Below are 25,472 nucleotides of genomic sequence, written 5' to 3'. Positions count from 1 at the left end.
AGCCATTATTTCTAGGTGATGAGATTGGATGTTTTATATATTATTCCATAGCTTTACTGGGTTTCCATAATTTAGAGAAGTTCTCTTTTTCAGGATATAAAAATAATATATGTTCATTATAGAATATCAAGGTAACAGTTAAGTATAAAGAAGAAAATAAAAATGATATTGGATTTTCTTAATTTGAAGGCCATACCACAGAGAGCAGATTCTTACCAAAATAAGTTAAAATAATGCCCAGTTTTCAGTTTCCTAGATAAATTATGACATTGTGAGCAGGATTTTCCAATCTTCTAAAATCAATTGTCTTCTTTTTCTTTCCCCCAAAGCAATTGGTAATTCAATGCATATCTGGAGGTGAGAAGGAGGAAACTATGTCCTGGTTGGATTAAAAAAATCTTGGAACGCTTACTTGCTTATTTAGCTTACTTGCCAGGGCACCAATTCATCACAGAAGGAAGCAGGAAACATGGACCTCAGGTCTCCTGAAAGAGGAGGAAGAGGTCTGAGGACATAGGGGCCCAGCAGGGCATTATTTAACAGCATGTCCAATGTCAGCTGGGCAGGCAAGGTGCTGCTTAAAGATGAATCGTTCCCTGGCCATGGCTTCACACTCCAACCAGATCTCAGGAACTACCTGGGGCCCAAAAGTAGAGATTTCTGTATTTTGAATAAGATGTGCACAGTTTCATTACCACAGTAAGAAGCTAAAAGCAAAGACAGAATTAACTTATGTATCAACATGATGAGATACATATTTTACGCCAGGAAAAGTGAAAAACTGTTGACTATGCAGACACATGAAAAGGTCTCAAGTAATAAAAGAACACAAAATATTATGTATATAATTACAATTGTGCACGTAAAAACTATTCACATACAATTATATGGATTGGAGGGGATATAAAATCCCCTAAGTAGTTGGGATGAGGTAGGGATGAGGTACTCTGGAGAACTTTACCATTTCTTTACCATTTTGTTTACTGAAAGAGCTATGTATAAAATCAAATTAATTTTAAAAGACCCTAAATATAGGTTAGGTAAGGAGACAGCTATAAGGAGGAGAGCTGTGAACCTCATAAATCAAGCCTTCTTCAAAACTTCTAAATTCTATTGTGAAACATACTTGATATTCAAAGAAAAAAATTACTCGCTGATCACTACACACAGTGACCGCTTCAGTTTGGGAGTTCCCAGATCCTTCAGTCTGTTATACAGAATATCCACTAGGGGTCACCATTATGTTTAAATAGTGATGATGTTACATTACAATGTTTATTAACAATAAGTTTAGACAAATTTTCATTTCTTCTACAACACAAAGCCTCCTTTCTCAATGGTCAGCATGTACACAATTTATGGTTCTCTGGCAGAAAGAGACATCAGAGTCTTGCATGATTCTACTGTTTGAACATAATAACAGCGATAACCTGGAAAAGAAGCTGATCTTTAGTATAAAACCATGCAAAATCTCCAAATCAGGAACATGGAGGAGAGCCAACCTTGGCTTCTTATCTTTCAACTCTGCCAATGATTAAACAGGAATTTTCACCTGTAAGAGTAATAGAGGGAAGGAGGACGTGCTCTGAGAACCGGCGAACATAATGCTTCAACTTTTTAAGCAGACATGGTCACTGGTCTCGGGGCTGGTGTCAGAGAAGAAATATATTAAATAAGTGATCACCCAGTCACGTGTATCTTTTACAACGTGATAGGTGCTGAGAAGGAAAAAGACAAGGATCTCTGAGCCCACGTAATGAGGAATTTAATTTGTACTAGAGTTTCAGGAAGAGCCTGTTAAAGGAGAGGCTGACTCGGGCTTCAGCTTGGGGGTGAGGGTTGTGGGGAGTGCTAGTTTACACAGCAACGCGGCATTTGTAGAAGTCCCGTGAGGGAGAAGAGCCTTGACAAGTCTAAGAAAGACTGGTGGGGCTGAAGCACAGTGAAAGAGGTGGAGTGAGACAAAATGAGGCCGTAGAAGAAAAGGAGGGTCAGGTCACTTCTCCTAACCAAACGGGTGGCCTTTAAAGGGCTTTAGAAAGGGAATGACAGAATAACAATGATAATACAGTTCCACAGCTCTTTAAACTCATAACACCATCTCATTTTACCTTCGCAATAACACTGTCTGATAGATACCATTAAGGAGGCAGGACACCTACAACAGATTAAATTTGTTTTTCTACAGTGAGAGTGTGTCCATAATCACGTTGAATCATTATAAACAGAGCCTCCACTCCCATCTCCACCCTCCACCCTGGGTGAAGGTACCTTGAATCACTCAGAGACTCTTCCCTGGGAGCTCACTGAGGAGAGTTTTCCTCAGAAGGATGGGTGATTAACCTGCCTCGCTGCCTGGGGGAAGGGAGGAAAGAAAGAGTCCGCATTCACAGTCTGGAAAGGGGCCACCTGCCTAGGGTAAATCTGAAGCTTCCTGGGCCGCTTGGCATCAGGAAAATGGCTGTGCGTGGACTAAAAGAACACAATACCAAGAGCTTTGCCCTGAGAATCCAAGTGGGGGTACCTTGGCTGAGCCGAGCAGAGTGGGCTCCTTCCTCAGAGTGACTGATGCAGGACCCAGGGTTCGCAGTGGGACAGCACTGCTGGTCACAAGGCAAGGGTCGGTTTTCAGTGGCGCCCCATGAGGCACTGAGGAGCAGCAGCAGACAATGGGGTTCTTCCCATTTGGGTGTGGAGGCTGCACTGACCACCTCTCCTCCTGCACTACCTGTATCCCAGGGGGTTCTTGGACAATTCAGGAGGAAAGAGAAGCCCCAAAAGACAGCGGACTTCCTTCCAATGAGGCATGTGGGTACAGATAAGATTGCAATGCGTGCTCCAGTTCATAGCGACGATAAAAGTGTCCAAACCTAGCTAATGAAAGGGCAGAACTGGGACTGGAATAAAAAATTCCATGTTCTTTCCATTATTCTGTGACCCTCACTTGGGAAGGAACTTTTACATCAAAACGTGATAGAGAAAATACAATCGATCCCACCCCCAGCACACAAAGAGGCACTCTGTCTACTTAACATTCATATGGTTGGGAATGTTCTACAGCATTCCAAAATGCTGTTCTTGATTTCAGTAGCTAGTTTTAGGTTCACGTCCCTTTGAATTTCCATAATATTTTGTTTAGAAGTTTCTTACAGTGCTTATTTCACTCTATCTTTTATGGTTCTCATTTGTATACCTATCTTTCCTATTTTATAGTATAAATAAACTTGACGTCAGAGGCTGGTCTTAATTCATCTTTTATCTCCTGCAGTAATTAGCTCTGGGTCTTACACTGCAGGCACCCAAAATTTTAGTTAAAATAAAGAAATTAAGATCTTCTCTGTCTTCTCACTTCCACCAATGAGAGTGGGTGGCTGGGAAAAACAAAGACAAAAATGAAGAGATACCAACTTAAAGGATATAGTTAACTGTTAATCTGAGAAGGCTGCTTATTTGTGTATCTCTAAGCCGCAAACATTTTATGCAAAAATTTGTGCCTCTCACAATTTTCTTACAATTACATGAGGTCAGTAAGAATAACAGGATCACAGACTATCCTTGAGAGGAGTTATCAGAGCCTTTAGAGAGAGAAGATAAAACTTACAAGGCTTTCTTTTGTTTCATTTTCACTCGGTTATATACACATTTGCACAATCTCAAAGGCAGGACTGAACTCAGAAGAGCTGGGACGAAAGGGGTGGGGAACAACTGGCAAGTGCAGCATATGTACATACACTGAAACACTGGTGAGCAAATACCCTGCAGCAAAATAGGCAGCAACCACAAAAGGAATCCAAGTTTGGGAAGAACCTTTGGGCCACCAGCACTTCTCACCAAGACGAGCTAGAAAATGCCAACACGTAAGCGTATTCATAAACTGACATGTCTTACCCCTAAAAGGGCAGCAGGTAAGGGCCCAGGGGAAAAATAATGTGGAAACCTAGCCCAGGAAGGAATATATAAAAGGCGAGATCCTATTCTGAAGCAGAAGACAAACACAATTAAATGAAGTGAAAGACAGTAGGACAAAGTCAATGGATGAAGGAAGAAAAACAAATATACAAAGATCACAAATGATCTCAAATACACGAAGACAGAATGGAATGTGTACATCATTGCCATGAAAAACAGAAGCTGCAGTAATGTCCTAAAGCAAAGGATGTGGGTCCAAGAGAAGATGCCACCGTTGAACTTCAAGGGCAGTTTTAAATAGCGGAGAGTTGCAAAACAGAGCTGAGGCCAGGCTCGTTCTCAGAACCACCCAAAGGAGGGAGGCCTCCCCAGTTTCAACACTTTAATCAGGCTGTGGTAGAGACCATTTGATCAGCTTGCTGGTGAACAACCAGCAAATGAGGTACTGACGTCTTTGAGATCTTTTAGACTGATAGAAATGATCTTTGTACAAGTTTTGAACAATCCTTAAATAGAGATGTTAGGATAAAGAATCCTGATTAAACATGGCAGAATAACACATCTATCTATCCCCACTCCTTCCCAAAACACCACTAGAATGATAATAAAGGCCTGCAGCAGGACAAGGAAACAATCAGTTCAGGAAGAGAGACAGCATCAAGAGTTGTCTCTACAAAAATAATAATAATAATAATAATAATAAAATGATGGATTAACTGTAAAAAAGAGAGAGAGAGAGAGAGAGAAAGAAAGGAAATGTAATCCTAGTAAACCAAGTGACTTAGCTGTGAATAATATTTACATAATCAAAATAATGCAAACACTGAATGCTGACTTAGCAACAACAAAAGTAATACATTGAACAGACAGCCCACAATGAGTATGAGATGGGAGATGTGAAGGAAGGGGTAAAGGGAAAGGGAGTGTGTGGTGTCCAGGTGGTTGGGGGAAGAATGTGTAAGAGAGAAAAATTCTAATCTTTTACCTACAGAGGTAAATGCCAGAAGAAACAGTTAAAACAGTTGAAAGAAGCTGTCTCTGGGGAAGAAGAGGACACTGCTTATTTTTGTTGTTGTTACAAACCTCGTAGTAGCATTTGACTCTGTAAAATAGATTCATTAATTTCATTTAAAAATAAAAGTTAAGTAAAGAGGAATGCTAATATTGATATAATGTTATAATATAATATTGATGAGAATCAATATGCTGTGCACAGTCTCTTGAGATTTAGTAGATCTAAATCAAAAGATCTATTGAAGGTAGAGACAAGTTGCCAGGACCAATCACTCTCCAATCTGTAGAGTAATCTGCTTTTTTCATTATCTGACACTTCCATCTTCACAGATGTTTACGAAAGGAAATATTTCTAAATTCTAAATGTTCCTTCTGTTTAGTTCCATAAACATTTATAGAATTCTACTATGTGCCAGGTACTAATGCTAGAAACTGGGGACATGAAGAAATAATAATAAAAAAAGAATGTTCCTGATTATAAAGACCTTAAGAGTCCAGTAGGGGAATAAGACACACGAACAAACCATAATCTATGGGACAGTCAGAGAGAGCTTTTTATAAATGCAGTGCAGATCATGGGAGTGGGGACTGTTTGTGATAAAGCTGGTCAAGGAAGCCTTCTTAGTGTTAGTCGTAGCTGAGCAAACCCCTAGTAGACTGAGGGAGCAAGCCAGGGGGTCCCAGGCAGTCTTGTCCAATGCTGGCTGCCTCCTGATGTCGTAACAGTACTTGGAGCACAGAAAGCACATAGTAAATACGTGCTGACCTGAGGTTCTGTCAGAATAAACATCAGAATAAATGTTCATAAATGGTATCATCAGAATAAACTCTTTTCTATTAAAGCTATTTGGAATTAATCAGTTACTTGTATGCAAAACATCTTAAGGATTAGATTACAGGATCAGTCCAGGAAGTTGCCTCCCTGCACAAAACCTTCCATTTTCTTCTAACTCCAAGAGTGGCCAAGAGCGACTAATTTACAGAGGAGTTAAGAGTGTATGTGGTTTGAATAATCAATTCTTTGGGCCTTGCCAAAAGAGAGTTAATTTCTGGACTCCTCCTTGCAAAGCTGCTAACTGAGGTGTGTGGGAAGCTTGATATCCAGGCTCTCGTAGCTTCCAAGCCACTGAAAGATGTTCTATGGGTCATTCCTTTCGAAGAACATATGGCTCAGAAAGAGGAGATTCGAACCTGCCACATCCTCATTTCTCCCTTGCCTCTCATAGTGAGAGCATCTTGCGGCCCTTGAGTATGGTTTTAACCTTTATCAAGATATGAATTTCATACGGCATGCCCTTAAATACCAGATAAAGTTTGGGTTTTGTAGAAACTAAAGAAACAACAATCAGTTCCAATGTTGCTAGGTTTAAGTGATTTTCAAGGGTAATTTTGAGACATCAGATTTTTGTCATACAGTAAGTTTAGAATCTAACCCCTGTGATGTTAGTGAACTAATAAGCTATGTTTATTATTACCCCAAACTGTCCTTACTCAATTTCCACTAAGTATTTTCTTCAACCTTGTGTTCTCTTCCACATTTCCCCATTTTCCCTGTTACATTGTTAATTTTTTTCTGAAGTCCTATTTTAAAGATTTATGTAACACTTGAGAAAAGAAATCTAAAATATACATAAATATGCAACCTAAGATAACTCCAAATCAATTCTGTATGGAAAATCACTCACTGAATTTTTAGATAAGCATGTGCATGTAATTGTTCTAGTAGTACAATGATGCAAGCAGTATTACTTTTTTCTTTCAAGAGAGATTGGTGGAGAATGTTACTTTTATATACTACACTCAAGGAGCCACCCTCACAATGAAGCACACCTCACAACTGGAGGGGATGAAATCTAACAAGGTAACAGAAAGAGTTTGAAAGAGGTTGAATCCCTCTAGAAGTAAGTAGGAAACTCCTACTAAAAGTGTTAAAATGACTTTCATTTCATTTAATCCTATATAAAGCATTAATACAATTCAGTAAGTTTAAAATCTGCATTAAATCCAATGCCATTAAAAAAAAATCAAACTAAATGCCTTCTTCAAAATCTACAAAGACATATGGGGTAAAAATGTCAAGGTGTAATCTCTTCTTTTGCTACAGAATCTGTATAATATAGCCCAGCCCTACAAACAATCCATTTCTGGGAAAGACATGAATAGATTCAAGAACAAAGGTGGGAAAAGAAAGTGACAAACACAAATTGAAAGACTTTTCACCACTAAGAAACCGTCATTAAAATACATAACTACTGTAGGATGGACTTAAGGAAGAACGAATTGAACTGAGAGGAAGGAGTGAGATATACAAAGGAACAGTGAACAAAGAAACAGATATTAACTACTATTAACTACTTAAAACAATAATAACTAATAATTGAGGGGGTATGTAGACAAGGTGGTACTAAAAATGCATTTGTTCTTAAAGTCCTCATTTTGTTTGGGAGGAAAATAAAGATTCTAATTGTGACTTGGTTTTGAACAGGCATGTTCTCTGACCACAGTCAAACTGAGAAACACTCAGCTTAGTAAAGAAGACAGAAAACCTAAGCGTCCAACTCAGGAATTTTAGGAAAAAGTACAAAATGGTAAAAACAAAAAGAGTGCAAGGAAGGAAAAATATACAGGAGCCGAAAATGAGAAATCAGAAAATGAAGAGATATTAAAAAGATCAACAAAATCAAAAGCTTGTTCTTTGAAAAGACTAACTTCTAGGAAGACTGATCAAGAGAAAAAAGAGAAGAGATAAGGGTAAAACATAAACAAAGCAAAGGCTTTAAAAATAAAGAGAATACTGTGAATGTCATGAACCATAAATTTGAAAACTTATACAAAATAGACAATTTCCTAGAAAAATTAAACTTACCAAAACTGGCTTATGAAGAAACAGAAAACAGAACTTGGTAACAGACAAGAGATGGGAAATGAAGGGGATGCTGAGATGACTTTTAAATCCCTAGTTGCTGGGCTTATGGATGTGAGTTCTATTCACTCAGAAGGGGAAAACTAGAAAAGAAGCCTGGGGGCATGTTGCATGTCATAGTTTTGTGTGAATGCACTCGTGTAGGGAGGGGTTGGTGCTGGTGGTAGGGGTGGTGTGCAGAAGTCATAAATTTAAAGGATATGTTTGGATTGGCTGAAATGAAGGTTCCTTTAAGACATATAAATGGAGATGTTAAGTATGCAGTCGGGTCTATGATCAGGAGCTCAGGAGAGATCTGGGTTGAAGACACATATTTGGGAGTTACCTGTATTTAAATGACAATTAAAGCCATAGGGATGGCTGAAAAGCTCTAGGGAGACAGGGCATTGGTTCTCCATGCCAGCACCATCACCTGGGAACTTGACAGAAATGCAAATTCTCGAACCCCAACCTGGACCTACTGAATCAGAAACCCTGAGAACGGGGTCCTGCAATCTGTATGTTAACAAGTCCTCCAGTGATTCTGGTGTAGGCTAAAATGTGAGAACCACTGATATAGAGTGAGATGTCAAGAGGGCTTGAGGTCTTGCCTTGGGAATTCCAACATTTAACAGAGGAGAAGGAGCCTGCAAAGATGACTAGGAGCAACATGAAGAGAGGAGTAAGAAAATGAGGAGAGTATTTCAAGAGGTAGAGTGGCAGATAGTACTGAGATATCACTTATGGCAGCTTCAGAAGGGGCTGGAATGGGCTGAGAAGTGAGAAGGTGTTGAGAAAACAGGGATAGTAAATATAGACAGTTCTCAGCAGTCTGATCATAAAGGGGAGACAGACAGGGTAGAGATGGAAGTGGTCGACAAGGGAGGATTTCTTTTTTGGCCATGCCACACAGCTTGCAGGATCTTAGCTCCCCGACCAGGCATCGAACCTGGGCCCCGGCAGTGACAGCACCGAGTCCTAACCACTGGACCACCAGGGAATTCCCAAGGGAGGATTTTTTTTTTTAAAGAACAGTAATGAGTATGATGAACTGCTGGGGGAATAATCTGGTTGAGAGGGAGAGAGTGACCGTACAAGAGACACAGGGAGCTGAGTGCAGTGGCATACCGAGGGGGCAGTGCAGCTGTCTGCCTCAGCGGGAGATTTTACTACTTACAGCATTTAGAATTGCTATCCACGCTGATAAGAAAAAGCAGACCAACTTTTTGTTGGTTTTATTACTGCTTTTAAAATTTCTACAGATACTGCACCCCTCACTGCCTGCACTGGGGTGGCCCGCTCCCACTGCCCTGTCCTTGGTGTCACGGGATGATAGTATAAGGTTTCTGAAAAGGGAGGAGGAGATGGGATCAAAAGCCCAGGTGAAAGGACTGCCCTTGGCTAGGAGGGGCAGATCACCTCTTCAACCAGAAGGGAGGAGGTAATAAACATGATGGGCACTGATGTGGTGAGTTTGAAGTCTGATAGCAGGAAGCTGAAGGAGCTGCCATCAAATGGTTTCCATTTCCCCCATGAGGTCACATGCAAGACCAGCCCTACTGTGAGATGCTATGTCACATTCTCTTGGCCTGCTGCAACTAAATGTCTGCTTCGTCATATCCATTCTCACTAAGCAACCTTCTATGTGTGATCAAGCTCCTCTCGTAGGCCTGCCCGTGGGGCAAGAATGTGCTGGCCACACAGACTTGAATGTGTCTCAGTGGTTTCTCACAGTAAATTCATAAACTGGTTTTTGAACATGACTTGGTTTCTTTGTAGCCTGACAACAGATAAGAGACAGATCATGGTCCTTTTTATCGTTACATTCCTTACTGAGTTATTTTCTCAGGATCTGATTGCTTTTGCACAAAGTGACTACAGTAAATCTCTGGGCCTACAGAGGCATGGACCAGATCCATAATTAAGCAGCCAATCAGAGGACTCCCCTTTTCTGTCATGCCTTGCTCAGCAAAAGCTGGCTTTTCATTAGCTGTCACTGGCCTGATTTCCACCTCTTTTCTCTCAGTTCATTTCTACATCCATCTGTTCATTAAGATATTTTAAACTGGCTATCACTGAATTGACCTACTAGTTTTTGCAGGGAGGAATTTCCAAGAATAATGCAGGAAATAAAACAAGGACTTCAGTGAAATCTATTGGTATACCACCATTGCTCATTTATTTATTCCATTATCCATTCAACAAATATTTACAGACTATAAACCTTGTGCAAGGCTTGATATTAGAACCATGGGGGATCCAAAGTCCTCAAGGTATTATAATCCAGAAATAAGAGCAATTATTAGTTCCACAAAACACAGTCTTGTGGAAATGGACTCTGATTTCAGGGTGGAAATTAGAAATAAAGAAAAAACTCTTTATAGTAAAAGTGATTAAATAGAAACAGGCTATCAGAGGAAATCCTGGAGGCTGAGTAACTTTAAAAATATGATGACTTAGAAACAGACAGCCTTGCCTGGAGGCAAAGGTTCCAGCAACCCGCCTGGAATTAAGCACAGAAGTGACTCAGAACTTTCTGATATATAAAGAACACGCCAGTCTCTTTGCAGAAGGAATAAGTCAGGCTGTGAAATAGTTTAAAAGTTTATTTAGGGTTCTTACCCCCAAATGCTCAGGGACTGCAATCCTTGGGTTGCCTTGCAATACTAAATCTGTCCCTCCTTCTTATCTTTGCCCCACTTGCTCCTCTCCATTACAGTTCATGCTCAGGCATTAATAAGATGCAGTTTTTCCATGACCTGGAATTTTCTGCCATTGAATCATGTCAGCTATGCATAGACACACTACCACCCAAGTTCTGTATAAATGATTTGATGACTTTGGGTATTTTAAAAGTGCCTACCACACAGCAGATGCTCAATTAAGATTCATTTCCTCCTTTCCTTCCTTCTGTTTTTTCTCTTCCCTGGTGAGGGGGTGGGGAAAAACAGGAACCAACAAAAAAGACAGATCTCCTGTAAGACAGCATTCTTACTGAAAAGGTTTAAACCACTTCTCATTGCCTACCTTGTGTCTGCGGGATGTAAGGAGACAGGAGTTTTGACCTTTTCTTTTCATATCCCTTCTGTGTGATGTCCCCTAAAATAGCAAGAACAGAAACAGGTTATGCATTATTCTTACTCTGTGGTTGTTCACCGTAGAAATAAAATTAATTACAGTGTTACAGAATTACTACATAGAGAGTAGGAAAAAAATGTGTAGTTCTTTGCCAAGGATTTTGCTATGTGTGATTTCCCACAGGATTGGAGCTGACTTCTTGTGGAAAATTGCAGGGCTTGTCCCTACACCAATCTAGCAGAGCAGTATGCTGCATTCCATGTCAGAGATTCCCAAGTTCCTAGGCACCCTTGTTTCCGTGGTATTTAAGATATACCAAAATGGAACGTGGCAAGGCTGGCAGACAAATGAACTTCTCTCCAAGGTTTTTTTTTTGTTTTTTTTTTTTTTTTTTCACATCTTTGCCCCATGGGGAAGAAGCCTCATATTTCCATCCCTCTACTGAACTTGGACACAAGGGAACTCACAGGCAGATACATTGCTTCCCCACCTAATACTCATCTTTTTTTTTTTTTTTTTTTTTAAATTTATTTATTTATGTATTTATTTTTGGCTGTGTTGGGTCTTCATTTCTGTGCGAGGGCTTTCTCTAGTTGCGGCAAGCGGGGGCCACTCTTCATCGCGGTGCATGGGCCCCCCACCGTCGCGGCCTCTCTTGTTGTGGAGCACAGGCTCCAGACACGCAGGCTCAGTAGTTGTGGCTCACGGGCGTAGCTGCTCCGCGGCATGTGGGATCCTCCCAGACCGGGGCTCGAACCCGTGTCCCCTGCATTGGCAGGCAGATTCTCAACCACTGCGCCACCAGGGAAGCCCCTCTCCAAGGTTTTAGTTTGACCAAATGAATGCAATTGACTTGGGAGGTATTCAATTACATTGCTCTACAGAACCACATAAAAATCAAAAGTCCAGTTAAGGGGAGAAGTCTAGGTTCACACACTGGGATGGGATTTTTGAAACGCCCTTTTGCACCCTAGGACCTGTGCTGGAACTTGGAGCTGGAATTCCCATATCCTCTCCACTTGGTTCACTGGTTTGTATTATTTCTATTCATGTATGTCTTTTTCACAAGGTTAAATGAAAAAGTACATATACAATACATGCAGTAAGGATAAAACTGATTAATAGAGGAGAAACTATGTGGCTGAAGAGTTCAAGAAATATGCTTGGTCCTAAAGAAAGGGTAGAAAATGGATGGGCAGAGAACAGGGTTAAAAGGACCAGGAGGGGCTTCCCTGGTGGCGCAGTGGTTGAGAATCTGCCTGCCAATGCAGGGGACATGGGTTCGAGCCCTGGTCTGGGAAGATCCCACATGCCGCGGAACAACTAGGCCCGTGAGCCACAACTACTGAGCCTGCGCGTCTGGAGCCTGTGCCCCGCAACAAGAGAGGCTGCGATAGTGAGAGGCCCGCGCACCGCGATGAAGAGTGGCCCCCGCTTGCCGCAACTGGAGAAAGCCCTCGCACAGAAACGAAGACCCACCCAACACAGCCATAAATAAATAAATAAATACTTTTAAAAATAAAAAAAAATAAAAATAAAAATAAAAGGACCAGGAAATGGAGCAGGAGAACAAAGGGACATTTAAGGGACAGCGAGTAATTCAAAGCTGGGGGAATAAATGTATCTGGTGAATAAATATATGCGCTGGGGAGAAAAAAGCCTATTCTGATGGATACAGAGATTTGAAATCATGGGTGATGAACGTTAGATGTGTTGGCCTCAGCATCTGACTGATGGAGCAGATGGGGGAGAGGCAGCGGGGCTCACTGAAGGGCTTAAGCAGGGGAGTAACACGTGCATATCACAGAGTGCAGCAAGTTTACTCTTCCTGAGGAGCGTGGAACCAAGGGTAAAAGCCAGAGAGGCTAGTTCTTGCCCCAGTACTACTATAGTGATCTGGGCTGGTTACTAGTAGCTTAAATTAAAGATAGAGGTAGAAGGGATGAAAAGAAGTGAATGGATTAAGAGAGACATTAGGGAGGAAGACTAGATAGGATCTGATGACTGGTTCAGTGTAGGATGGAGAAGGTTTCTGGCTTGAGCAACCAGGCAGATGGTCATGATATTCTCTGGCAGAGAAATACAGCAAGAAGTGCATGTTTGGTGGGTTGAAGAAGATGAGAGTTGAGCTTAGGAAAGGGTTATGAGACACACAGGAGGAGATGTCCAATCAACAGTTGGCTACCTGAACCTAGAACTTCAGAAAGAGATATTGATTTGGAACCATCAGGATATAGTTGAAAAATAAATCGATACAATCTCTGGAATAATTTGGCAATTTCTATCAAAATTCTGATTCACCAACTGCACTTCTAGGAATTTATTCAACGATAAAATTCACAGAGGTGCACAAAAATCAATATAAGAATATTCCCTGACCCATTCTTTGTCATGGAAAAACTGGAAGGACTCTAGATGCTTACATTATAGACCATCTGTATCAGTGGCTTTCAACTAGGAATGACTTTGCCCTCCAGGGGACAAGTGACAACATCTGGAGACATTTTTGTCACAACTAGAGGAAGGGATGCTACCAGCATTTAAAAGATAGAGGCCAGGACGCTGCTAAGCATCCTGCAATGCACAGGACAGGCCCACAACAAAGAATTAACCAGTATAAAATGTCAGTAGTGTTGAGGACAAGAAACCCTGATCCACATAATATTATGCAGGTATTCCAAATGTACTGGCACAGGAAGCTATCTAAAATATATTAAGGGGGGACTTCCCTGGTGGCGCAGTGGTTGAGACTCCACACTCCCAATGCAGGGGGCCCGGGTTCGATCCCTGGTCAGGGAATTGGATCCCACATGCACGCTGCGGCTAAGAGTTCACATGCCACAACTAAGGAGCCGACGAGCCACAACTAGGGAGCCCGCCTGCCGCAACTAAGGAGCCCATGTGCCACAACTAAGGAGTCCGCCTTAAGGAGCCCATGTGCCGCAACTGGGGAACCGGCAAGCCACAACTGAGACCTGGCACAACCAAATAAATAAATAAATAAAAATGTTAAAAAACTTTTAAAAAATAAAATAAAATATATTAAGGGTAAAAGGCAAGTTGCAGAACAGTAGGTATAATAGGAACTAATTTTGTAAAAAAAAAAAAAAACCAAAAGGTAATAGAAATGTTTGCATATATAAAGAAAATAGTCTAGAAGGCTATATATATATATATATATATATATATATATATACACATATTAAATGTTTATCCTTGGGGGAATGAGATTATGGGGGATTTTCATTTGTTTTATATACTTTAACAGAGTTTGATTTAAAAAAAAAAAAAAAAGCCTGAATGACTTACATAATCTCAACAATAAAGTTTTTTTCATTAAGAATGAATGGTTCTGTAGATATGTATTTGTTAACATAAGATGGTCAAATTATGTAACAGGAAAAAAAAGGCAAGATACTAAACAGTTTACACAATATATTCAATTTCTGGAATAACAGCATTTTTATACATACATGTATATGCATAGAAAAAATTCTGGATTTTTATACACCAAAATATTGAGTGGTTAGTTATGGCTTGCAAGATTATGGATTGGTTTTAGCTTCTTTTCAATTTTGCTTGCCTGTATTTTATAAGTTTTCTACAATAAGCATCCATTATTTCAAGAAACAAACATTTTAAAAGTGCAATCATGACTACTTACTAGACTGTACAAATTTAATCACAATGGCCCTTCATCTCTGTTTTCCTAGTGAAGTAAGAGAAACCCACAGTGCATTTTTGGAAATAAAAACCAAGCCCTGTCAAATTAGCAAACTGCAGAGTTTAGGTAATCTCTAACAACACACAAAACTAATAGAGACATGGGAGCCTACCAAGGAAACATTCCTGAGAAACAGGAAATCATGTCTTTTATTGCAAAAGAAACAAGCATTCTCCTGTCCCATTCCCCACTCACAAGCTCCTCTACCTTCACCACACGCACACACACGCACGCGCGCACACACGCGCGCACACACATGCGCACACACGCACGCACACATGCCACTCCCTGAAAAGCACAAAGACCACTTCTGCTGGCTCAGAACACATCTGATAAAGTGAAAGGCCTTTAAAAGCTTTCTTCAGTGTTTAGAGTATCAACTATTCACTGTCAGTAAATGATCGTGGGACAAACTGCTAGACTTGGTATCTTGGACATTACTCAACTACCAACCATCTCGGGTTTTGAAAAAGGTCAATAAAGAGAGTCTGATTCAGCCATGCCAATTAGCTCCATTTGTTCCATAAAAGAGCAAAGACACTGAAGAGCCCTAGGAGAAGATGCACTGCAAAGAGAAGTGAGGAGTACGATGATATAACTTACAAATGCCCCCTCCCTTTTCTCTGAGTACAAGACCCTGCTCAAAAGTCACCTCCTCTGTGACACTTGCCACCACTTGTTAGTCACTTCCTCCTGGTGCCCCTACAACTCTGCACACACTTCTGTGATAGCACTCAGCACATCACTGGTATTTTAATTATTTGTTTACACATCTATGTCCCTACTAGACTGTGCACTTGAGGGCAGGGCCTGTGTCTTGTTCATCTCTGTAGCCCGCCTACAGCCCGGCACAATAGACACTTATTGAATGAGTGACTGAATGAATTGGTAAAATGAAGGCAGTGAAAGAACAATAAATCAACGAGACACATGTGCTTGGGTGGAAAACTGGAAATGGGAGAATGAATGGGGAATGGGTTTTTACATTAGCAGGAGCTGAAACGCCCAGGGAGAGAAATTTAGTGAACCAAACGTTTACTGAAATGCGACAGCTAGACCTCGAAGGTGGCCAGAAAAGTAAGAGAGGAATAGTACGTAAATCACTGGGCACTAAAATCGGAAGGAACTCCCACCAGATAGCGAGGTATCCCTTAGTCAGAGAGCAAGACCAGACAGAAGGAGTTTACTTATCCCACATAACTGAATTTGTTATCCACATTTCTGTCATTGCCTCCTACGGTCTGTGCTCTTATCACTCTTACCACCTGTAGTTAAGCACTTTTTGCTGCACTAAAGCAATGCTTTCTAAACTTGCCCAATTTTTAAGAATCACCCGAGGAACTTGTAAAAACACAAATTCCCAGGCCCCTCCCATGAAGATGCTGATTCACTAAGTTTGGATTAAGATCCAGATACCTGTGTTTCTAACAAGTTCCCTCCAATGAGTCTCAAAATTCAGGAAGTTTGGAAATCGCTGCACTAAAGAATCCTGTCTGGAGTGTGCCGGACAGTTCTGCTGACTTAATGTGAGGAGGGTGCGTGAGAAGGTTGTCTCCGCGACACGGCCTCCAGGGAGAGCACGGAGCCTCGGGAGCTCACAGACACTAAGTCACATCACAGGCGTTCTTACTCACAACAGATTTTTTGCCATCTGGCATATAAAACAAAAAGGAGTGCCGTAACTATACCTGTATAAAATTTGCATTAAAATGGCATAGAGCTAAGTTAAACCTGTTGTTCAAGTTTTTTGAGAAGTAAACAAATACAGGGAGGATTAGCCTTCCCCTCCCACTAGGGTAACGTATTTCTTCACCCACTTAGTGAACACTTAGAAGAGTAGCCACTTCCAGGGGGTCTGCAGCACCCAGCAGGTGTGAAGGCGCCTGGCCTGATGAGACAGGGACCCAAGAGACCAGCCCTGAGCAGTCGGAGACCCACGTGACCCAAGACTGTCTAGATGCTTCAGTACCACCACAATCTTGAAGAGCCACACCAGACCTATGAAGAGATGGGTGTGTGGGTCAGAACAGAAAGGAAGTGTGTTCCCAACTTCTCTCCTCGCCACCTGGGATCAATGAAAGTGGCTTGGCTCAGGCAGCCCGCAACTCATCTCCCAGCAGACTGACAGAGTGCCTGGGAGGAGGTGGGTGCGAGCCTGCCAGCCAACCCAGCCTCTTAAAGGTCAGCGATGACAGGAGGAATAGTCCCACAAGTCAGTTAGCAGTTCGGGGAGTGTATGCTTACACTGGAGGAGTGGCACCATGCTGTGGTTCAGAACCTAAGAGCTAGACACAGCTGCACCTGGAGCACAGCCTTATCACTTCCTGGCTATCTGACTCTAGACAAGTTTCACTTAACCTCTTGATAAGTCTCGGTTTCCATGTCTGCAAAATGGGGAACAATAATATCTACGTTGCAAAGTTTTTATTTGTGATTAAAAGTACTTAGTGGGGGGACTTCCCTGGTGGCACAGTGGTTAAGAATCCACCTCCCAATGCAGGGGACACGGGTTCAAGCCCTGGTCCGGGAAGATCCCACATGCTGCGGAGCAACTAAGCCCGTGCGCCACAACTACTGAGCCTGTGTGCTGCAACTACTGAAGCCCGCGCGCCTAGAGCCCGTGCTCTGCAACAAGAGAAGCCACCGCAATGAGAAGCCCGTGCACCACAACAAAGAGTAGCCCCCGCTCGCCACAAGAAAGCCTGCTCACAGCAACAAAGACCCAACGTAGCCAAAAATAAATAAATAAAATAAATAAATTTTAAAAATTAAAAATATAAAAATAAAAGTACTCAGTGTGGGCTCTGGGATATCAAAAGTTCCAATAGCCATAAACATTTACTGAAGCCCTACCCTACTGGCTGGGCGGGGCAAGGGCAGGCAACTATGTTCAGAGAGAGGAGACAAGGCAAACAAGCATCACTAATACTCCACAATGAAGCGCTACGGAGAGATGCACACCAACTGCAGCGTGGGGCCCAGAAGGAAGAATCGTGCTCTCTACTTGGGTACCGAAAGGAAAGCTCTACAGAGTGGTGACATTTGGTTTGGATCTGGCCTTTCTAATATCAGAGCTATGACACGAACTCCTACTGACGCAGTCACTTAGTGCTTTACTAGTTTTCCTCTGCTGCATGGGTATGGCCATGTTTGGTAGTTCCTTTATGATTCTCATCTCCCAGAGAGAAGTAGGGCAATGTTAAGTAATTTTCACAGATGACCTTGTGCAGCACCCTGAGCAATTAGGTGCTAAATAAACACAGGGTTTGGAAAATTCTGGAGGGTCACCAAGTCGGATGTAAGTATGTTGTTGCTGGACGAGGATTACAGCTTGTTGAGAGCAAGGATTACAGCTCTAGCCATAAACTCTTTCTGCTCCAAAGGAAATAAAAAGTATGTGTCACTGCAGCTCTGCCTCAAAGTCACACCTATTCAGTCAGAGGGGGCAATGGCTGGGGGGATGTGGAAGATGCCACAAAAAAACATTTTTGAGCACTGAATGGATGACACACAGAGTGTTAAGCAAAGATGAATAAAATAGTATCCATGTCTTCAAGAAGTTTCAGGTCTAGGGGCTTCCCTGGTGGCGCAGTGGTTGAGAATCTGCCTGCTAATGCAGGGGACACGGGTTCGAGCCCTGGTCTGGGAAGATCCCACATGCCATGGAGCAACTAGGCCCGTGAGCCACAACTACTGAGCCTGCGCGTCTGGAACTTGTGCTCCACAACAAGAGAGGCTGTGACAGTGAGAGGCCCGCGCACCGCAATGAAGAGTGGCCCCCGCTCGCCACAACTAGAGAAAGCCCTCGCACAGAAACGAAGACCCAACACAGCCAAAAATAAATAAATAAATTTAAAAAAAAAAAAAAAGTTTCAGGTCTAAAAAAATAACTACAATAAAAGTGACAAGTGCTACATTAGAGATTATATACAAAGTCTAATGTAAGTATGAAGGAAATAATGGTGATAAAAGATAATTATAATATTCAATAAGAATAAATAAGTAAACAACAACAACACTTATCAAGGGCTTACTATGTAGGGCTTACTATGTATCAGTCTCTGTTGAAGTGCCACACAGCAGTCTTATCAGGTGATATTATCATCATTCCCATGTTACAGGGTGAGGATAGTGAGGCACAGGAAGTTTAAGCAACTTGCCCACAGTCATACCTAGTAAGTGCTATGATCAAGAACTGAACCCAGGCAGACCTGACTCCAGGGCACCTCCTCTTAAATACTACACTGCATTCATCTTCAGAGAGAAGCTCCAAATTCACCTTCAGAAACATTGGGAAGACTTCACAGAAGTTGCTCTTGGGTTGGGTCTTGAAGGATGACTGTCAGGAGAGAGAGACACTGAGGGTGAAGACACTATTTCTCAAACCCTCAGCTGTGAAAGAAGAGTGGCATGCTTGGAGCAACAGGCAGATATGAAAGCTGTAAATTCAGTCTCCCACGAACAGGGCAGGACACTGGCCCTACCGCTGTTCCTGCAGGTCCAGCCAAAGGGGAGGCTCAACATGGGATCCTCAGAGGCTTGAAGTTTAGGGCTTATATAATCTCGTGGGTCATCAATTTACTTCCCTCTTCATTAAATGCCTCTATATAATGCAGCCACCATTCTAGATTTTCAAAATATTCTGACAACAATTCATTTAATCTGCCAAAAATTCCTCTTCAATAAACAGAAAAGGCATGACCTTTATGACAGAACAAGATAAATGTCTTTTTTAAGGATACATGGCTAGACTAGAATCTGGGTCTTTGGTCTTTTCTTATTGTTCTTTGTCCACTGTTCATTTGTAAGTGGCCCCCAAGTCAGACACAATAAAAGTATAAAACTAACCTATTGTTCATAAAATGAACAGCATGGGATACACAATTTTTATGACTCACCCCAAAATATAGATGATTTTCAAGAAGGCATTAAACACCAGCAGCACCACCACTACCACCCTGCCTGCAATAGGGCTCTGGGTGAATTGTCTCTTCTAGCTATTTTTTAAATGAGACAGCCAACTGTAGAAAATGTCCAAGTGCAATAAAAAAAACAGTCAGCAAGAAGTGATTACACATCATTACTAAATACTCAGCTAAGGGAGAATGTGGTCTCTCTGTTTTGTTAAGGAGTAATTAGGAGGGAAAGAAATGAGAGACTGAGAAGAAAAAGTTCTAGTCATCACCTTCAAATCTATACCTGTATCTAAATCCTATTCTATCCTCTACATGTAAATGTTAGACCAGGAAGGTGGGACACGTTGGCTGTGACTGGAGATGGGGAGTAGGACTGGGGTTTATGGCTATTTGTACGTTAGGAATATAGATACACACATAGAGAGAAAGAGCCAAAATATAGCTGAGAATGTGAATGGGGTCAATCTTAGCAAAACTGAAAAAGGCAGAGGATTTGGATCATATCTAGGAGACATGGGCTAGAAGACAAAGAAAGTTATCTATCGTTAAATTTTACCACGTTCTCCTTACAATGACAATTCCATTCAATGAATTACATGTATCAGCCACGGATCCCCCAAACATCCTCCTTCCACAGGTGATATATAAAGGTTCACAAACACACAAAATAAAAGCTCATCGTCACAGAAAACAATGGCCTTACCCTTAAGCCAGATATAGAGGCATTTTGGCCTTTGTCTTTTCCTACCTATTTTTCTTCCCTTATCTGAACTAAAAGTAGCCAAGAGGACTCCAAAGAATTTGAAACCTTGAATTACTTTTAAAACTCTCGAAGTTTCTTTCTGCACACAGATAGGACTAATCTTATGTTGAAAGAAGGGTGAAAAGATACAATATTTTCATAGTCTAGCAGAAGTAAACCTCTGTTAAAATACTTCAATCTGCTGAAAGATGAGAATTTATTTTATCTAATTTTTCTTTTGGAAAAAATCAGTGATTCTAAAGTATTCAACTGGCAGCCTATAAAAGCTACAGTCTTCTCTTCTTTTAACTTTGCTAATCTTACAAAAGATTTTCAAGAGAATTTAACATCAAGACATTCAAATTTCCATTCTCTGTAGATGTCCTCTCACCTCATTTAGGACAATCACTAGACATTTTCCACATCAAGAACTTGAGAGTAAGCCCAGACTGCTTTCTCCCAAAACTCAAATCATAGAATTGCTTTGGCTGCACCATTCTGTTTTCTAGGTCAAATATATATGAATTCTTACAGATGGTATTTCACCTAAGGCACCAAGCAAGTTCAAACGAATAAAAAGCAACAGAGTAAAACACTTGAAACACACGGAGAAACCGAACTCTAAGTCTACTACATCATCAGGCAGCTGGCTAAACTAATTCATCTAATGCAAAAGGTATGTTCATGTGTCCATTAGAAAAACTATGCCTGCAAATAAGAGATCTGCTATACAAATGACCTGAATGTTTAACCAGGACAGGAGGAATCCCTGATATGGTTCAGCCAGTAGAAAAAGCATAGGGTTTAGCACCAGGCAGACCTGGACTTGGGTTTGGACCCTCAGTCCGCCATTTACTGGCTCCTGGACAAGTTACTGAACAACTCTACTTCAGTTTCATAATAGGTAAAATTGGAATAACTCCTGCCTTGAGTGCTTATGAGTCTTGAATGAGAGAATACATACAAACGTTCCTGGCACGTAGCACACACTCGACTAGTTTTATTTGACACCACCCCAGCCCCAGTCCCACCCTTAAGTCCTAACATTAACTTTATCCTTAAAAGGGTTATTTAGAAAATTCTGGGTTGGTAGGTTCTCTTTAAAAAAAAAAAATTATTTAAAAGAGGAGAGAGTGCATTGTCTCTAAAGACACATCATGGCACAGTTCTAGATCCTTAGCAGTAGGAGCCAGTGAAGTTAGTGCCTTTGGGTGTTAAGAGTCTAAAAGAAGGAAAGCATATCAAAGAGAAGAACGAATATCTAAACCAGAAATGAGCAGATTAGTTCAAATAAATATATGTAAATGTCTGTAAATAAAACAGTGCCATTATGCACAAAACAGGATTACATGCATCTGACTATGGATGCTGTAGTTTTAATTTAGGGCTAAAACTGCAAACGCCTCGGGTGGGTGGGGAATGGAAAAAAAAAAAAAAACAGAAAAAAGGAAAAAAAAGGTAATTTTCTTTACAGCTTCTTCTTCTCCCTGATTTTTATCTTTAATTTTCCTCAGAAAATTAGAAAACCATTTCTTACAAGAACAGCTAGGTATATTCAATTACTCTGCCTTTATTCTAGCATCCATCAGAATAATTTTTTTAAACTAGGCAGTATATAATAACATCTATACCATTCATCGAATCTGAATTGAACAGTGCATGGTGCCAGGCATTTTTTGTCAATGGTGCAGATGAAATTAACAATGAATCAAAAATCTAAGTATGTCCTCTCGCAAGTACAGAAATAAAGTGAAAATTTTTAAACACAGGAAGAATTTTCTTGGTAGCCAATTCATACTGCTCTGGAAACCAAAGATGCTCAGGGAAAAATATAGTAGGGAGAATACCACCACTGTTGTAGTATGTGGATCACAAAATATGCAACTTGTTTGATCTCAGATTCCAGGTGTCAGAAGACTTATGTTTTCTTCTCTGTTTTGCTCCAAACTAGGTCTCTGATCCTGGGCAAGCCACTATACTTCTCTGGGCCTCGGTTTCCATATCTGTAGAAATAAGGATCAAATGAGTTCTAAGGCTGCTTTTGGTCAATGTCTGATGAATGCCACTTGCCTGGCACTGCTATGTGTGACAAGGCAAAAACCAAGGGAAGGTATCCAGTAGGCAATAGGACAGATGAGCTCTGGGAAAGATATATACATTCTCTCCATCACTGTAGAAGGTGGGAGCTGAAAGCTTGGGTGTGAATGATATCATCAGAGGGAGTGCAGTGTGAAAAGAGAAGAAGGCCAGAAAAGAAATCCTAGAGAAAACTAACATTTAAAGAATGGGCAGAAGAAAAAGAGATGATACTGGGACCCAGCAGGGAGACCAGGAGGGCACAGGGGGACGGAGGAGAGAAGAGGGAGAGGGAAAGCGAGAAGGAGATGATGAATAATGTACACTGTCACAAACGTAAAAACAGAATCGAAAAACACTGGCTAGATTTGGCAGCTAGATCACCAGTGGCCCAGTTAAGAACAGTTTTAAAGGAACTTGAGGAAGAAGACAGATTATTTACAGTACTAAAGCATAGATAAGTGGTGATATGAGAGTAACAGATTTTTTTCTTTCAATATGTTTTGTTATAAAGTGAACGAGATATGGGGCAGTATCTACAGAAGGCTACAGAGTCAAGGAGAATGAGTCTTCTTTTCTTTTTCTTGAAGATGGACAAATTTATGTATTATAGAGAAAGAGCTATTAGAAAGAGGGTGAAACACTGATTCAACCAACAAAAACTAAGAACTTGCTACCTGCAAAGCACTACTTTAGAGGTACAGAACAGAAGAGGATGGACTTGGTCCCAAAATTTATAGTCATGGTCATGAGTTTTCCAGCACAGAGACATCCTTATAAGGACAATCATATAATGAATGACTTAAATACAAGTTTGATAAGGGCTGCACAGAAGCTGTCCAGGGGCTGAGAGGGCTCTGACAGACGTCAGCAGACACGTTGCTCAGCGCAAACCTGCAGGCACGTTCTGGGCAGCTAGCTGGGTAAGGCTGTTCTGAGGAAGTGGGTGACATTTAAGCTGAGACCTTAAAAAAAAATGAATACATTTAAATATTTTGAAAACGACACAGGAGCTGGGGCAGGGGCAGTGGGCCTGCAGTGGTGCTAAGCACATCCCCTGAGAAGACCTTGAGGGGGACAGGTCTGCGAGCGAGCACAGCTGAAAGCCAGCGCGGCCAGTGGGGTGAGATGAGGTAGGGGAGGCAGCAGGGGCCCAGATCCTGCAGGGTCCTGGAGACCACGCAAAGGTTTAGGGATTTCATTATAAATGAGAGAGGAAGCCCTCGAAGGGCTTTAAGCAGGAGAGTAACATGATGAAACATAGCCAAGGAACAAGGTAACTGACAAGGGCTGAAGTTCCTGAAAAGATTAGAGGGAGTAAGATCCAGAGCTAAGGGAAGGGGTACCTCATGGGTCAACCTATGCTGGGAATGTGGTCTGTGTCCTTGATCTGTGAGTACTTCCTGGGTGTGGAACCGTTTATCCTTAGCCCTTGGGCTGCCTGGCAGAGCTTAGAGAAGCTGGAAACCCTGGAGCAGTCACCTCAAGCAGGCAAACAGCCTTTTTAATCCCACTGTACTGAACAAATATTATCATTTTCTGTGTCTGTCAGGATGCATGAAAGACTGGAAGTGCTGTAGGACCTTAATGATATCCCTTTCTCGGAGAAAGGAGATAAGGATGGATAAGGCAGTACAGTTGTTGAGGGAGCACTGGGTGCGGGGGTGGGATGGGGGGCAGAAGACAAAGGGACTCTGGTCAGATGATCTCTACATTTCTTTCTGCATAGGAATCAGAGTAAAGGTTTTTGATCTATTTTCCCCCCTACTTTCATTTAGTACTTATCTCAGTCATGCCAGGTACCATTCATCAAAACATTCACCATGTAGGGACTTCCCTGGTAGCTCAGTGGTTAAGACTCCGTGCTCCCAATTCAGGGGACCCGGGTTCAATCCCTGGCCAGGGAACTAGATCACACATGCATGCCGCAACTAAGAGTTTGCATGCCACAACTAAGGAGCCCGCCTGCTGCAACTAAAGGAGCCCATGTGCCACAACTAAGGAGCCAGCAAGCCACAACCAAGGAGCCCACCTGTTGCAACTAAGACCCGGCACAACCAACCAACCAAATAAATAAATAAATAAACAAACAAACATTCACATGTGTTAACTCACTTAATCTTCAAAACAATCCCATAAGTGGTAGTATTATTAGTCCCAGTTTTCAGGTGACAAAGTGAGGCACAGGGAGATTAAGTTACCTTCACAGGACACAATACTGTGAGAGAGCCGGCTTCAAGCTAGACGGTCTGGCTCCAGGGTCCAAGCTCTTAACCACTACTCAACACTGCCTTGCTAAGGCTCTTTGCTGAGAAGGACCAAAGAGCTGGAAGAGAGGGTTTTGGTAAAGATATTGAGTTGCCACTATAAGAAGAGGAGGCACATGCTCTGAAGTTGATATAGCGTGTAGCTCTGCCAGTTGTGTCTGAAAAAAGTTAATCTCTCTAAGCCTCAATTTCCTCAACTATAAAACAAAGATAATAGAATATACACTTTGTGAGGATTAAAGCGATAATACGTGCAAAGTTCTTAGTTCCTAGCACTTAATAACATCTGCTACTCTAATGGCAGAGGGGGTAAACTAAAGAAATGAGAGTGTGTCAGGCACTGCCGAGAGTCCAGGGAGAGAGGAGGAAAGGAACTTTTAGTGGCACCAATTTCCAGTTTTGTGATTTTCTCCAGTAACCCCTGGGAGAAGGCTGATGGTCTGAATAATTGAGAGCTGGGTTTTAACAGGAAAGGAGAATGGAAGGGAAGGAGGATGATGGGATCCAGGCTAGCAAGTATTTATTAACAATCAATCAATAATAAATACTCGTTGAATAAATGATTTGTAATACTATCAACCTAACTTCTATAACTTTTTACAGTTTCTATGGGAAAAGCACTCAATTCACCTTGAGATAGCAGAATACATCACCCTCCAGAAGAAATAGCAGGATTCCAAAAGGAGACAGTACTGAAAGGAATTGGAGAAGGGAGATCAGGAAGATATATAAAGGTTCCCTGCTAGGCTAATTCTCCTTTCCCACCCCCCATACCTGTTTTTCATTTCTCACTTTGAACCTACTAAAGACCAAAAAACAACAACAAAAAGCAACAACCAAAAAA

General features: G+C 41.5%; 1 protein-coding gene and 1 non-coding gene across 3 annotated transcripts in view; both read right to left on the bottom strand.

Moving 5' to 3' along the window:
• Window positions 1-25,472, bottom strand: part of DIP2B (disco interacting protein 2 homolog B) — a 235,055-nt gene that overhangs the window by 104,875 nt on the left and 104,708 nt on the right. For both annotated transcript variants that reach the window (XM_059935884.1, XM_059935885.1), the window contains exon 2: window positions 10,853-10,924. In XM_059935884.1, the coding sequence (XP_059791867.1) occupies window positions 10,853-10,924 (72 nt within the window). The remainder of the gene's footprint in view (window positions 1-10,852; window positions 10,925-25,472) is intronic.
• Window positions 8,754-8,825, bottom strand: TRNAD-GUC (transfer RNA aspartic acid (anticodon GUC)). The gene has a single exon. It is a non-coding gene; the product is annotated as a tRNA-Asp (tRNA).

The sequence above is a fragment of the Balaenoptera ricei genome, chromosome 10, assembly GCF_028023285.1.
Source record: "Balaenoptera ricei isolate mBalRic1 chromosome 10, mBalRic1.hap2, whole genome shotgun sequence".
In the NCBI taxonomy this organism is placed as follows: domain Eukaryota; kingdom Metazoa; phylum Chordata; class Mammalia; order Artiodactyla; family Balaenopteridae; genus Balaenoptera; species Balaenoptera ricei.
The sequence above is the reverse complement of the archived record's forward strand: the minus strand, read 5'-3'. Positions and strand labels throughout refer to the sequence as shown.